The sequence below is a fragment of the Monopterus albus genome, unplaced genomic scaffold (genome assembly GCF_001952655.1).
Source record: "Monopterus albus unplaced genomic scaffold, M_albus_1.0 scaffold218.1, whole genome shotgun sequence".
NCBI classification, from domain to species: Eukaryota; Metazoa; Chordata; class Actinopteri; order Synbranchiformes; family Synbranchidae; genus Monopterus; species Monopterus albus.
In genome coordinates this window covers 669,731-682,355 of record NW_018128098.1, presented here as the reverse complement: position 1 = coordinate 682,355, position 12,625 = coordinate 669,731, and the positions used below count along the sequence as shown (strand labels likewise).

Sequence of the window (12,625 nt, the reverse complement as noted above, 5' to 3'; positions counted from 1 at the left end):
TGATGACTCCCAGTTTGTGTTGAAGTGGGTGGTGTGAGTCAAAAAGCAGGTATTGGTCTGTGTGTGTAGGTTTCCGTTATATTTCTACTTTCAGACTTCTGTCCCCTCCCAAGTGGACTGCACAATCCAGAAAGGCCAGGCAGTCATCCCTGGCATCCTCACGAGTGAAATTGATGTTGTCATCCACCGAGTTGATATGCTTGGTGAAAGCTTCTACCTCCTGGGTCCTGATTTTAACCCATGTGTCATCCACGTAGCGGAACCAATGGCTGGGAGCAATGCCAGCGAAGGAAGTCAGGGCTTTCTTCTCAAATTCTTCCATGTACAGGTTGGCAACTATAGGAGACACTGGGCAGCCCATAGCACAGCCGTGTTGTTGCCTATTAATTAATGGACATTGTTGGCCTTCTAAGGACTGAAACCACACCGAGGGGGATAAATATCTCCGACTCAACACCAGTCAGTCAGAACTGATGAAGCCTCTTGGATGAGAGGTGAAACGTCTTCAATCTAGAATTCCAAGTCCAGTTGATTTCCAAGGTTATTTCGGTTGCGGTTTACTAATTACTTGTTAATTTTGCAGAAGGATTTATTGTCCAGTTCTGACATGTACAGGTTTCAACAAAGATTAACGAAAGACGTGGTCATTTTCAACAGCTTTTCTCTCATTTTGTTATTTCTGATGGTTTATTCGATTGCATCTGGGTGTTTTGTTCAGGCGATTTATGTCCAACACAGTTTAGTAGCTGTGAAAACAAGAGCAAAAAAGGCCAGACTGCACTGTAGAGTTTTCCATACCATAGGAAGGACATATGGAGATGGAGAGGTGTGTGCTATTGGCAGATTGTTTAAATTGTTGGCAATGCTTCCTCCCTGCCTCCATCTTTTCATTTACTTTCAGTCAGATCTTGCACCATCAATAACTGTCTGTCCCAGTGAATGAGCTATAAGCAGGAGGGTTATTGATCCTCTGCTAGGTTGCACATCCATTTGCCTGTAAGTATGTGTACATACACACTGTAGGCACCATGTGACAATTTTTGTTGATATTTTGTTTTGTCTTTCCAAAAAATATATACAGTATATTTACAATTTGAATTCAGCCCATCATGCTGCAATAAAATGTTTATTTTACATAGCGTTAATTATTTTTTCATCAAACCCTCACTGAAATGAATGTAGCAGAGGATAAATGTTCAGAGGAAGCCACAGGTGCAGCACAGCACGTCACATAGAAGTCATTAGTCAGTTCCTGCATATCCAGGCTGAGACAGAATTCATCTGGGGTCTAGTATTTACTGAGGGTAAACCTACCTTTGATTCTATTGATTGTTACATGCTGCTTTCAGGCATAAATTTAGTTTGGTTTTATTTTGTTGTCATAATATTCAGAAGCAAAAGAGTAATGGTGGCAGGAGTACTTGTAAAAGTCACGCATCCAGAATAGAAACATTAGCATCAAAATACAATTAAAGTACTAGAAGTAAAGGTTTTCATAATGCAGAGAGTCCCATCTCAGAATAATATTGTATCACTGGATTACAATTGCAAGTATAATTCGTTCCGGCAACGTGCTCATAATCCAAAGCACTCGTATATCAAAGCAAATTTCCCCATAAGAAATAATGGATGATTCGTTCCACACCCACTTATCCATATAAAAATGATTACAGTAATACAAAATACAGTATAAAGTAAAAATAAATTAACCTGCACTTTACCTTTGAAAAGAATCGTGGCTGGCGTGAGGGGCCATTTTTGCAGTACAGATATTGACTATATGAGCGAAGCGTACATACTATTCGTATTGCGAGACCTCACTCGTATATCAAATCAAAATTTTTTGCTCATCTTGCAAAACATTCGCAAACCAGGTTACTCACAATCCAAGGTTCCACTGTACTAATGTGTAAATAGAGCTCTAATGTTGCAGATGGTAAAGGTGGCTAATTTTAACTACTATTATACCATTTGTTAGTTAAATTTTGTATCAATAATAAGATAAGATATATGACCTTTTGTTTGCTTTGGAGAGACTGACTTATATTGTTAAAGGAAAATATAATTACAGCTGTAAAATAAATCAAATTGAGTAAAAAGATGCATAAAAATTAAAACTGAGCTCTGTTGAATTTGAAACATGATACCACAGTATTTTATGCATAAGAGGAATCCTTCTCATTGGCCTGAAAATGTTACTGAGGTGTGTTTGTTGTGGTTACTGGTTGATTGTTCTCCAGCGTTCATATCCACCATCAGTTGTGCATTCATTGTTTTGATCAGGACATTTTCTGTTGGATGAAGGCCTCAAAAAAGACAAATTCACTCAGCAGACCTGCAGCTATAAAGGTAGGCTCTGACAGTGTGGAGGTATTTGTGCTGAAGGGCAAAGCCTGTGGGAAGATAACAGATCATGACTCTATTTCATGTCATTTTTTGAATTTGTGCTACCTGGCAACCACAGTCGTTGACAGCGTACATTGTATATGCAAGGCTCATACTTGAGGGACTGTAGGGTTATTGACTAAAAGCTCTTCTGTTATAGAGTGGATATTGTATGCAGTGATGTAACACCCTTTATATTCAAGAGATGAACAAGCCACATACGAGCACAGTGTGCATTAAGAGGCCATAGCTACAATGTTAGAGCTCTAAAATCCATAAACATAAATCTTAATAGACTAATTCAGGATTAGTGTGTATTTTTTCCATTCAGTATTGTGTGTTTATTCATTGTTGCGAAGTGTGTCCTTGATGAGGTTGTTTATGCTAGTACCAGGTGTTCTATCTAGGCTCAAGAACATCTAGTTCTTGTTTTGACTACATGTTTCACTAGATGGTTGGTACACACATTTCTGATAAGCAATTACATCATGACCGTGATACTTTGTATCACACACACACATTACAATTGGGCAGAAACCAGATACACAGAACACACATCTTCTGCAACACATAAACTGACAGAGGTGAGAAAAAAGTAGGCAGCAAAATCATGCAGACAGAAGCAGGTCTATGTATGGTAACAAGTGGACAAATGACGATGGCAGGGTGTGGGCATTAATTGTATAAAAGAATTGTAACTGTGCAATTTTCCTCAGTTGTCTTAGTGAACCAGCGGCAGATATTTTTGCATATTATAAAATGATCTGAAATATAAAACCCTTCTCACTGAGCAAAGCTTTTTCCACAACAGTTTATAAGCTGTTCTTATTAAATTAGAAAAAGTCATGAATTATCAAACTGATAAAAAAGTTAAGTCTGACTTTTGAGTGGTCAACGAGGGCCTGTAATCTCCAGGACCCCAGACAGAACACTGGGGTGATAAATCAACTATTTCTGAGATGATTTCTAGCTCACTGTGTAAATTTTGTTACTGAAAAGAATATGTCCTCTACAGCTTCAGAAGGATGAATATAGCCTCCCATCCCATGATGCCCTGGCACAGATCCTACCAGATACCTGGCACACTGTGACTGGAGCAGAAACTGAGCTCCAAAATGCAGGAACAACAGCAAAGAGATCAGAGGCTACACAGGCTAACAAACCCAACATAAACCAGACATATCAAATAAGTCATCCAAACAAAAGGTAAAGTGGACTAAATGTGGAAAAACATATTGTGACGACTACTAAATGCATGCATATATAACACCAAAGAGCTTTATGCACAAAGTCCACAGTTGAATCAATTGTTTTAAATATGTTCATGTTTCAGACCCCCTCTGCATGACTTTGAGGATGATCCCCATGTGACAGAGATCACTGATCTGCAAACTAAGGTGACTGGACACAATCAATACATAAACTCTTCAATCCTTCGAGGCGGTCCCCACTGTCAGGTTTAGTTAGTGAACACTGGCATGAGAAGCATGGTGAGATGGGACATTACACTGATGCAGAAACTCACAGCTGGGAGACAAAATGACAGCTAGAAGAATTAATTAACATTTCTCAGACTGATTGAACTCAAGGAGGACTGAGTTGATATGGTTTAAAACCTCTGCAGAGGTCTGAGGATGCATATCTTGACATTTTCTCTCTTTCTTTTTAATTTCCTTAATTAAATCCACTGCTTAGATCTGTGGACTGACTGAAATTATACATGGTTAGACATGCAGATTTTTTGTTGATTCAAGCAGATTTTGACATTATATGATAGAAAGGGACAGAACTGTGCACACATCAGTACATAATGGTAATTATAACAACTTAAAATACCAAATTAAATATCACATGGTCATACTTCAATCCAGCTGTAATACATTTGTCCTGGAGTGACAGTAAGGCCATTTTAATGTTTTAAAATCATAGAGAGGGGAGGGGACTTCCACTGTTCACCGGCAGACACTGAGACTCCCATTTTTATTTTTGACACACAAAGAGACTTTCCAGACTCATCATGGGAAGCTGTCCTTGAGACACCATCTCATCTACAGTCATGATTGTCACCTCGTTGCTGCCCTTTCAATTAGATGCTCAATTTCACCCTTGTGTCCCATGGGAGTCACAACCATGCTATTCAAGATTGAACCCCCCACCCCACCCCCTCATCCCAGTACATGCAGCTGTACCCTGCTCTCAGCACCCATTCAATTCTATCTATTCAGACTGAAAGAGAAGCATGTGGCAGAGCAGAGAACAATGCTGCTAGACAACATATACATGCCTTACACAGGCTAATGTCTTGATAACACACCCCTGTAATGATAACAATTCATGGAAAGCAGTTCTGATTGCTTTCCAGGAAGCTATAATCCCTGTCCCTATAGTCCCAGTGCAAGACAGAAAATATAAAGAATTACTTTTGAAGATTTGTGTAAAATTCAGCTTGTTTTGCTCATGATTACTTTTGAAGATTTGTGTAAAATTCATCTTGTTTTGCTCATGAATTTTGCTGGAATTTTGCCTCAACAATTCGGCCAAGGTGCTTACACAGTAGGGTGCTCCATGAATACACCACTTGGATTTATTTTTACTGGTTAAACCTTCCACAACATAAAGACCTTCTGTTGTCCCTCTGAATACAAAGAGCTGGAGTCATGAATACAATGCAACCCAACCTTAGGCAATCGATTACAGGAACACTTTGGCATAATTCTCTTTTTTGGCTCAGTTCCATGTGTGCTTATCCAAAACCAGGAGAAATTATTTATTCATTGAGGCAGTGATCCTGTGTTTGCTACTAGGATGTTTTTAAATTCTCTTACAGAAAACTCACCTTCAGAAATGTCCTGTTGACTATACCCTGTAAGACTCTTAAGAGATGGGGCTGAAGAGACATCTAGTGGTGGGGATCACGTAGGACCACCTGGCATCAAATCATCCCACCAGGCTACGGGCAATATTGTTGGCAGCAGTGTGACAAAGAAAGACAGAAACAAAAAAGAAAGAAATGACTATTTTGGCTATGACCTTGAAGTATTTGGAGAATTAGCACTAAAATGAACACCACAGTGAATTAGCCTGGGGATTGTATTAAATTATTCTTGTTAAACAACTATAACAAAAATCCCACTTCGGGCACCTAGTATAAGGCTAACAGCCAACATCTCTCCATCAGGAGGTTGAAAGCTATCGTTCAGCCATGAGTAAGATGGCCGATGACATCATAGCACTGAGGACACAGATAGTGACTCTGGAGGCAGAAAACAGCCAGCTCCGCAGTGATCTGTCTCTGCACCGGAACCTTGGCCAAGATCTGCTGGATGACACAGACATTGACGTTATGACCAAGGCTGAGATTTCTGACCATATCGGTACAGTAAGCCACATCAGAGCACAGCGGTCAGTTATTCAACCATAGAGCATAATCTATCCATTAGCATTAGCCTTGACCAAAATGATGCAAAAGCAATGACTGACATTCTTTTTGCTAAGTTGAGATCAAATGTAGGTTCACTACCTAGCCAGCAGTTGTGGAATCATCAGTCCACGATGTTATGGATTTAATAGCATTTCACTGGCAGATGAGCTGTGAAAGGTGGCTCACTGTGTGTTTGCTAATCCTTGTAAATGTTTATTCTCAAGCACACAGTGCCGTTTTGCGATAAGGCTGCTCATTTAGGCCATGGACGCAGATAAACTGTGTGAGTAGTACATCCTTTATCTCCAAGGGCTGTTTGTGACCCTCAGTGAAAGGATGTTCCTGAAGGTCTCACTGCTGGTATCCAAGCAAAAGGACTAGATTTAAGTCACATCCAACAGAAAATCCAAAGGATTAATTGATGGATGTTTTGATCATTATTGTTCAAATGTCCAAGCCTCAGGAATGACATGCTTATCATTCTAAATTTGAAATAGAATTTCAAACTTTACATGTCTAACTGTAATCTTTATTTTCCTAAGTTAACACACAAATCTAAAAATTGTAATCTGCACAAATATCAGGCATAAGTGCATCTTCGCCCACATTTATGCTTCTATGTGAGATTTCTTCTGCTGTTCTTTTGAAGTGTCTCTGAAATTCAAGTTGGCCAGTGAGACCAGTAAGGCTGCCTCCCAAAGGGACAGGATCCAACAGCTACAGAATGAACTGATCAAGGTTAGAAAATACACCAAACATGCATTAAACAAATGAAATTTAAATGTCATGTCAGTGACTATGCTGATTACTAGTCTATCTTCACTGTGTGTGTGTGTTGTGCAGAAGAATGACAGTGAGAAGGAGCTACTAAAACTTAACAGATTCCTCAAGCAGCAGCAGCATCTACAGCACCAGCAGAGTCTCATGGCAAAGACAGCAACTTTGGAGGTCACAATGAAACAGCAGGAAAAGGTGAATATCTGACAGTACTGTCTGCTCTGTACTTACTGGTACACTTATCTGATTTCACAGCAAGGATGCTTCTTTCTGTAAATGACCAGTAGGATAGTATCCTTCGTACTTCTCTGTCTCACTGTCAGGTCATTGCGAAGATGGAGAAAGCTTTAGATAGCAAACTCAGAGAGAAAGATAGACAAAGTGGCAACAAGAGACTAGTGTGGAGAAAGTACAGAGGTGAGTAGATTGAATGAGACAGTATATCACATAAGCATTTGTGATCAGGACATGGAACCTCTCTCCATGCTGAGTAGGTGAGAATGACCCCAAAAAGGAAGAGTTCAAGTCGGCCCTGGCAGCAGAAAACGCCCGTCTCAGAGAAGAGCTGGACAGGATTCACCAGCAGCCCACCCCCATTATCATACAGCAGTCAGCACAGGTACTCCTACACTTTGAAGCCAGCATTCAAACAGGATGGTATGAAAGTGTAACAGTTTAATCCTATTAAGGTGTAAACGATCAACTACAGCGCAGGGTCAGAATCCCATGTGTCTGTGTTATCAAACTGTATCATATTTTTATGGTACCTGAATTTTATCTTGCTGTTACTGAAATCTGAACCTGATGTGTGCCATTTCTCTCTCAGACAAAAGAGGCATTACCACTCAGTGAAACACTGAGTTTACTAAATAAGCTGGAGATGGCTGAGACAAGAGTCCAAACACTGGAGACTCAGGTTAAAAAAAAACAACTCATAGACTTGTTAAGGCCACTAGTTACTTTGATTATTGATTACATGCTTTGACTTTGTTTGCAACAATTACAGCTAGAGGACAATTCTAAATTATGGGGCAGACAGAAACAGGAAATGCTGAACAAACTGAGCGAGCACAGGCATGGCTTTGTCCGAACAGCCACCACAATCCTTCATAATGTTTCTTCGGTCAGTTGAATGCCTTTGTGAAGCATGTAATTCTTATATAAAGTATTTACAGTAACCTTCTATAATTTCTGCATTGCTTTCTACTTATTACAGATGACTGTGTCATAATTTTATCAACAAAGCAGACAGAGGAAGAAAAAACCTGAAAAACGACCTGCTACTGCACTAAATAATGTGACTGAATATTAAAACATGTAATAAAATTACATCTTACAAGACATGTCAGTTATACTGTTTTATTCATCACTGGTTTGTAAAGATTAATACCTTTGCACACATGGAATAAAGGTTTTTTTACCTTTGTCAATATATTGTACATATAAAAACTACACATTACTAGACACTAAAAAAGCAGTATATGTAATTACTTTGTTCACTATGACAATTAACTGTGATAAAGCGCTACAGCAATCAGCAATGAACCTGACTTTTGAACATGCTGTTACAGTCTAGATTGTAGAGGTTTCAGGGTGAATATTATAGGCTTATCTGGTAAGAGAATAAGCTGAAAGGTACTCTGAACCTCCACATGGCGTTGTTTCTCCACTCTGAAGTTCTCAAGCATCTGCAAAGGCCAGTGATAATGCGAACAGTTAATATGTGTAAATGTGCCACAAAATATGGTGATACTGCTCCGAATTCTCTGTATATCTCACATGAATGAGGAAGATTTGCATCTCCGTCTCAGCTATTCTGCGTCCTACACACTGACGGGGGCCAAAGCCAAAGCCCAAGCTTCTGAAGTATTGTGTTTCTGTCCTCAGCCAGCGAGAGGGTCGATACTGCTCTGGACGAGAAAACACCTTGGGGTCTCTTCCCATTGCATACAGTCCTAACTGCACCAAAGTCTAAATACAACACAAAAATAAAAGTCATCTAAAGGTGAGCAGTGACCCTAACTCTGCATTAAACTCAGAAGCACCTGCATAGTGTCTTCTCAAACAAACCAACATGATTACATGGTTTATATTTACAGTAACTGCCTCTTACCCCAGCTGGGATGTGGTAGTTTTGAATAATGACATCTTCTCCTATGTATCTTTGCAGGTTCACTGCAACTGGGTGTAACCTTAGATGTTAAAAGTGAAAATTCTCTATTAAAGGAGACTTAATAACCTTGTTAGACAGTAGTATTTAGTAGATAGTTGAGATTTACATAAGGTCCTTATCAGAAAAACCGCAGTACAACGTGTGTTAGTGAAAAACAACATTACAGATGTGAAAGAGGCAAAGGATGAAGCAATCTCCAAAGCAGTCATGGAATCTGCGAGGAACTATGCCTAATGCCTTTCAGTGCAATATATTAATGAGAGATGGGGGTTATATTTTGCATTAGTTCTAAAGCAAGGAGCATTATGTGCTGTAGAATGTTGTGCTATTTTCTTTCACCTCAGTGTTTCCTTCAGAGCTCCTTTAACCAAGGGAATCCGCTTCAGCATCTCCTGCATGTCTCCCTGGCTTTCAGCCCGAGCTGCAGCCACCTCTGCCCTCAGCTCCTCCTGCAGGTTGGGGTGCTTGGCCAGTTCATACAATGTCCACATCAGTGTTACAGAAGTCTGAAACACATAAACAGAACTATGCAGTCTTGAAAAGCTGAAGTCAAATTCTGAAAAGAAATGGTTTTTATGTATGTCTTTTCTTACAGTGTCTACTCCCCCAGCCATTAGTTCAGTGACGCTTGCTTTGATGTCTTCAATGGACAGCTTGTCAAGCATAAGCAGACTAGCCAGGACTCCTGGGTATTTCTTTGGTGTGCCAGTCTCCTGACGCAAGTCCCTGTAGATCTTCTGGATGCAGCGGTCCGCTAAAGCAACAAAAGGATATAGGTAAAACAAGAAACTGCACCATATACAGTTCAAACATAAAAACAGAAAACATGGTTTTCAAATGATAAGAATGTAAAGCTATAATTATTCTGCTGGGGAACATTATGACTTCAAAGTTATGTAAATGCTTATCCTGCTTTTCCTCTGAGTGGTACCATGGTTAAAAATCCCATCCCAAGCCTCCACATGGTCACGCCACACCTTTGCTCCAATCTTCCTCAACAGACTAGGAGGTATGTATAGCATGGGTGATGTAGTCTTGAACATGATGGTAATGCAGTCAATGAAATGTTGAACTTCAGGGTCAATGTAGTCCAGCATCAAACCCAGACGCTCCCCATACAGCACTGAGCTGACTGCTGTGAAGGATGCAGTAAATGTGAGACAAACAAAAGCATATGTGAATGGTCTTATATTTGTATAGTACCTTTCTATGCTTTACAGCACACTCAAAGCACTTTCACACTATTTGGCCATTCACACTCCCAAACACTCACACACCGGTGACATCACCGGGAGCAAATGGGGGTACAGTGTCTTGCTCAAGGACACTTCGACATGTTGACTGGACAAGCTGGGAATCGAACCGCTAATCCGCTGGTTAGGAAACAACCCACTCTACCTCCTGAGCCAGTCGGCCCCATATGTGAGGAGAGGGGGGGGAGTGCACCAGCCTTCACAGTTAACAAAATAAATTATACTTCAATATGAGAGGGATAATCGGCAGTCTTACATTCTAGTGCATATTTAAAGAGCTCTTGGGAGAGGTCAGTGGTCCATCTGTTTTGTCCACTTCGGTTGATCTTTTTGTTCACTCTGTCCACAAAATCCAGGCCCACTTCATCCAGCAAAGGCACAAAGTTTTCCAGCACCTTCAGGGAAATCACCTCCTTGTTAAGAATCACTCGGTTTGATCTCCAATCTTCTCCATTCCTGTGAGAAGACTGGATGTTAACTAGCCAGGCAACTAGACAGTTTTATAGCACTTAATAAAACTCTTGGTTCCATCAAAGCATCAAAATAGTGGTAAAACTGAAAGCAGGATAATAATACCACATACTTCAGTAAAACTCCATATTTGCAATTCCTGTAGTCTCTGTATGATGTCCATGGTTCAACTTTCAGCCTTTTAGGATAATGGCCCTCTGCTTTGAACAGGGTTGCAGCATCCTCAGGATTGATGATATTTACACTTTCATAATAACCTATTTTCTCTCTGACATACACAAAGCAAGAGAAAAGGGGTGGAATGCCATATTACTTGCTTGTTTTCTGAACCCTTGAACATAGTCATTTTTGTCTACGTATATTACAATAAACACTAGACAGTATCGTAGACAGTTTTTTTTTTTTTTATCTGCCTTCCATCACTGTAAATGGGTCCAAAAGTATTGAAGTTGTTCAACATGATGCGGTGAAGATTTTTGAAGCCATCCAATTTCCAGAAATTGTACAAGTTTGCCACCCCATTCTTCCACAGCCCAGGAATCTCACTGAAAGGCTTGACAATGCTGCTGCTATCTGAGTAAGTCTGTCTGACCACCGGCGTACTACTGCAGCGGACACCTGGTGTTGTCAGTTCTCCTGTCCAGAACTGGGGCAACATCACAGGCCTGGACCACACACTCCACCTGGCCATCCCAGCAACAAAAATGCTCACTCGGCTCTACCTTCCGCTACTACTCTGTCTCTCCCAGGGATATCTGGTGCAAAAAGAAGAGGCGGGTCTAAACAGTCAGCCCCCTTGCTGTGCTGATTATGGCTCTGTAGTTGATATTTACAACCTAGCAGAAAACAGTGCATTAATACATCTATATAACACTGCTGAGCGGCATTACTGTTTTATTTTAAACCCAAGCCACCCCTTTTTCTTTCAGGAGGGTAGAGGGTGGAGCTGAGGCCTGTCTGAGATGGAGCATAGCTGAGCATATTGAACTCAGAACACCATAAGATCACTAAGCTTCTCCCATGTCTCACAGCTGAGCATATTGAACTCAGAACACCACAAGATCACTAAGCTTCTCCCATGTCTTGTTGTTGTCTGCTGTTTTGTTTGTTCTTGTTTTACATCCATGCACTCGCACGTATTGTTCATCCAAACATGGCATACATAACTGACCTTTTCATAGACTGATCATTTATTATTACAATAATTCAAAAGGAAGTTCAATAATTCAAAGAGCAGGTAACAGAAAGACCTTCTCTGCAGAGAAGTAAATAAAAGTACTGAATAAGAGAATTGTCAAAGAGTCGGTCAGTCATTTAGTCAAACAGTCAGCAAGTCAGTCTGTCACGTAGTTGGTCAGTCCTCTCCTGTCTTCCCTCTTCGCTGGCTCCTCTACCGTCTATCTTCTGTGTCCTCTCTCTGATTCACTAGGTTTTTATTCGGTGACAGTGTCCAACCCCCCTTCTGTCATCCCTTGATTTTCACGTCAACTCCCAAACCTAGTTAACAAGTCATCTCCAGATCAGGATGGCGCAGTGGGTCACTGGGGCTACTGTGGTTCAGTGGGGAGGGCAGTTGTCTCCCAACTGGAAGGTTGGAAGTTCGAATCATGTGCCTGCAGTCCACATGTCAAAGTGGGCAAGACACTGAACCCCGAAGTTGCCCCCGATGGTTAGAGCCATCGGCGTGAGTTGCCACCGCAAATTGCTGCCTCGGTTCTGTACCAGAAACAAATTCCTTATGTGTAACATACTCAGCCAAATAAAGGTGATCCTTGAGGCCATGCACTCGCTTGAGTACACACAAATATTGAACCGATTTACACAGTTAGCTGACAGAGTACAGACGGCTTGCAGAGATTATTGATTGCATATTGGGAATCGTAGACTAGATAATGAACTTCAATTGAAAATTGGGGGAGCTAATATAGAACGAGTATATGAAATTAAATTTCTAGGTGTCATAGTTGATGACAAATTCTCCTGGAAATCTCATATCAGATATGTTCAGAACAAAATAGCAAAAAATATATCGATATTGGCAAGGGTTAGATATATTTTGGACGGGAAAGCACTACGCATTTTGTGTTCTTCATTGATTTTACCATACTTAGAGTATGGCGTTGAAAACTGGGGAAATACATACAA

General features: G+C 40.5%; 2 protein-coding genes across 4 annotated transcripts; one reads left to right on the top strand and one right to left on the bottom strand.

Moving 5' to 3' along the window:
- The first annotated feature begins 1,749 nt into the window (after positions 1 to 1,749).
- On the top strand, positions 1,750 to 7,885 carry ccdc33 (coiled-coil domain containing 33). Of its 2 annotated transcripts, XM_020619384.1 has the most exons (11): positions 1,751 to 2,349; positions 3,401 to 3,591; positions 3,719 to 3,782; positions 5,564 to 5,759; positions 6,456 to 6,544; positions 6,650 to 6,778; positions 6,907 to 7,000; positions 7,078 to 7,202; positions 7,410 to 7,499; positions 7,590 to 7,706; positions 7,800 to 7,885. In XM_020619384.1, the coding sequence occupies exons 1-11, from the start codon at positions 2,299 to 2,301 to the stop codon at positions 7,812 to 7,814; spliced, it is 1,161 nt and encodes a 386-aa protein (XP_020475040.1). In that variant the 5' UTR covers positions 1,751 to 2,298; the 3' UTR covers positions 7,815 to 7,885. The 2 variants fall into 2 exon arrangements, with proteins under 2 accessions (XP_020475041.1, XP_020475040.1); XM_020619385.1 differs by lacking the exons at positions 7,410 to 7,499; positions 7,590 to 7,706 and having other exon boundaries at positions 1,750 to 2,349; positions 7,800 to 7,882.
- A 254-nt stretch (positions 7,886 to 8,139) lies between these two features.
- On the bottom strand, positions 8,140 to 11,496 carry LOC109971254 (cholesterol side-chain cleavage enzyme, mitochondrial). 2 transcript variants are annotated; one of them, XM_020619382.1, is made up of 9 exons: positions 10,903 to 11,496; positions 10,593 to 10,748; positions 10,266 to 10,465; positions 9,688 to 9,891; positions 9,350 to 9,510; positions 9,096 to 9,262; positions 8,697 to 8,775; positions 8,363 to 8,554; positions 8,140 to 8,271 (listed from the first exon to the last, which is right to left on the bottom strand). In XM_020619382.1, exons 1-9 carry the CDS (start codon positions 11,169 to 11,171, stop codon positions 8,149 to 8,151), a joined length of 1,551 nt encoding a protein of 516 aa, XP_020475038.1. In that variant the 5' UTR covers positions 11,172 to 11,496; the 3' UTR covers positions 8,140 to 8,148. The 2 variants fall into 2 exon arrangements, with proteins under 2 accessions (XP_020475038.1, XP_020475039.1); XM_020619383.1 differs by having other exon boundaries at positions 10,593 to 10,751; positions 10,906 to 11,496.
- Between the last annotated feature and the right edge of the window lie 1,129 nt (positions 11,497 to 12,625).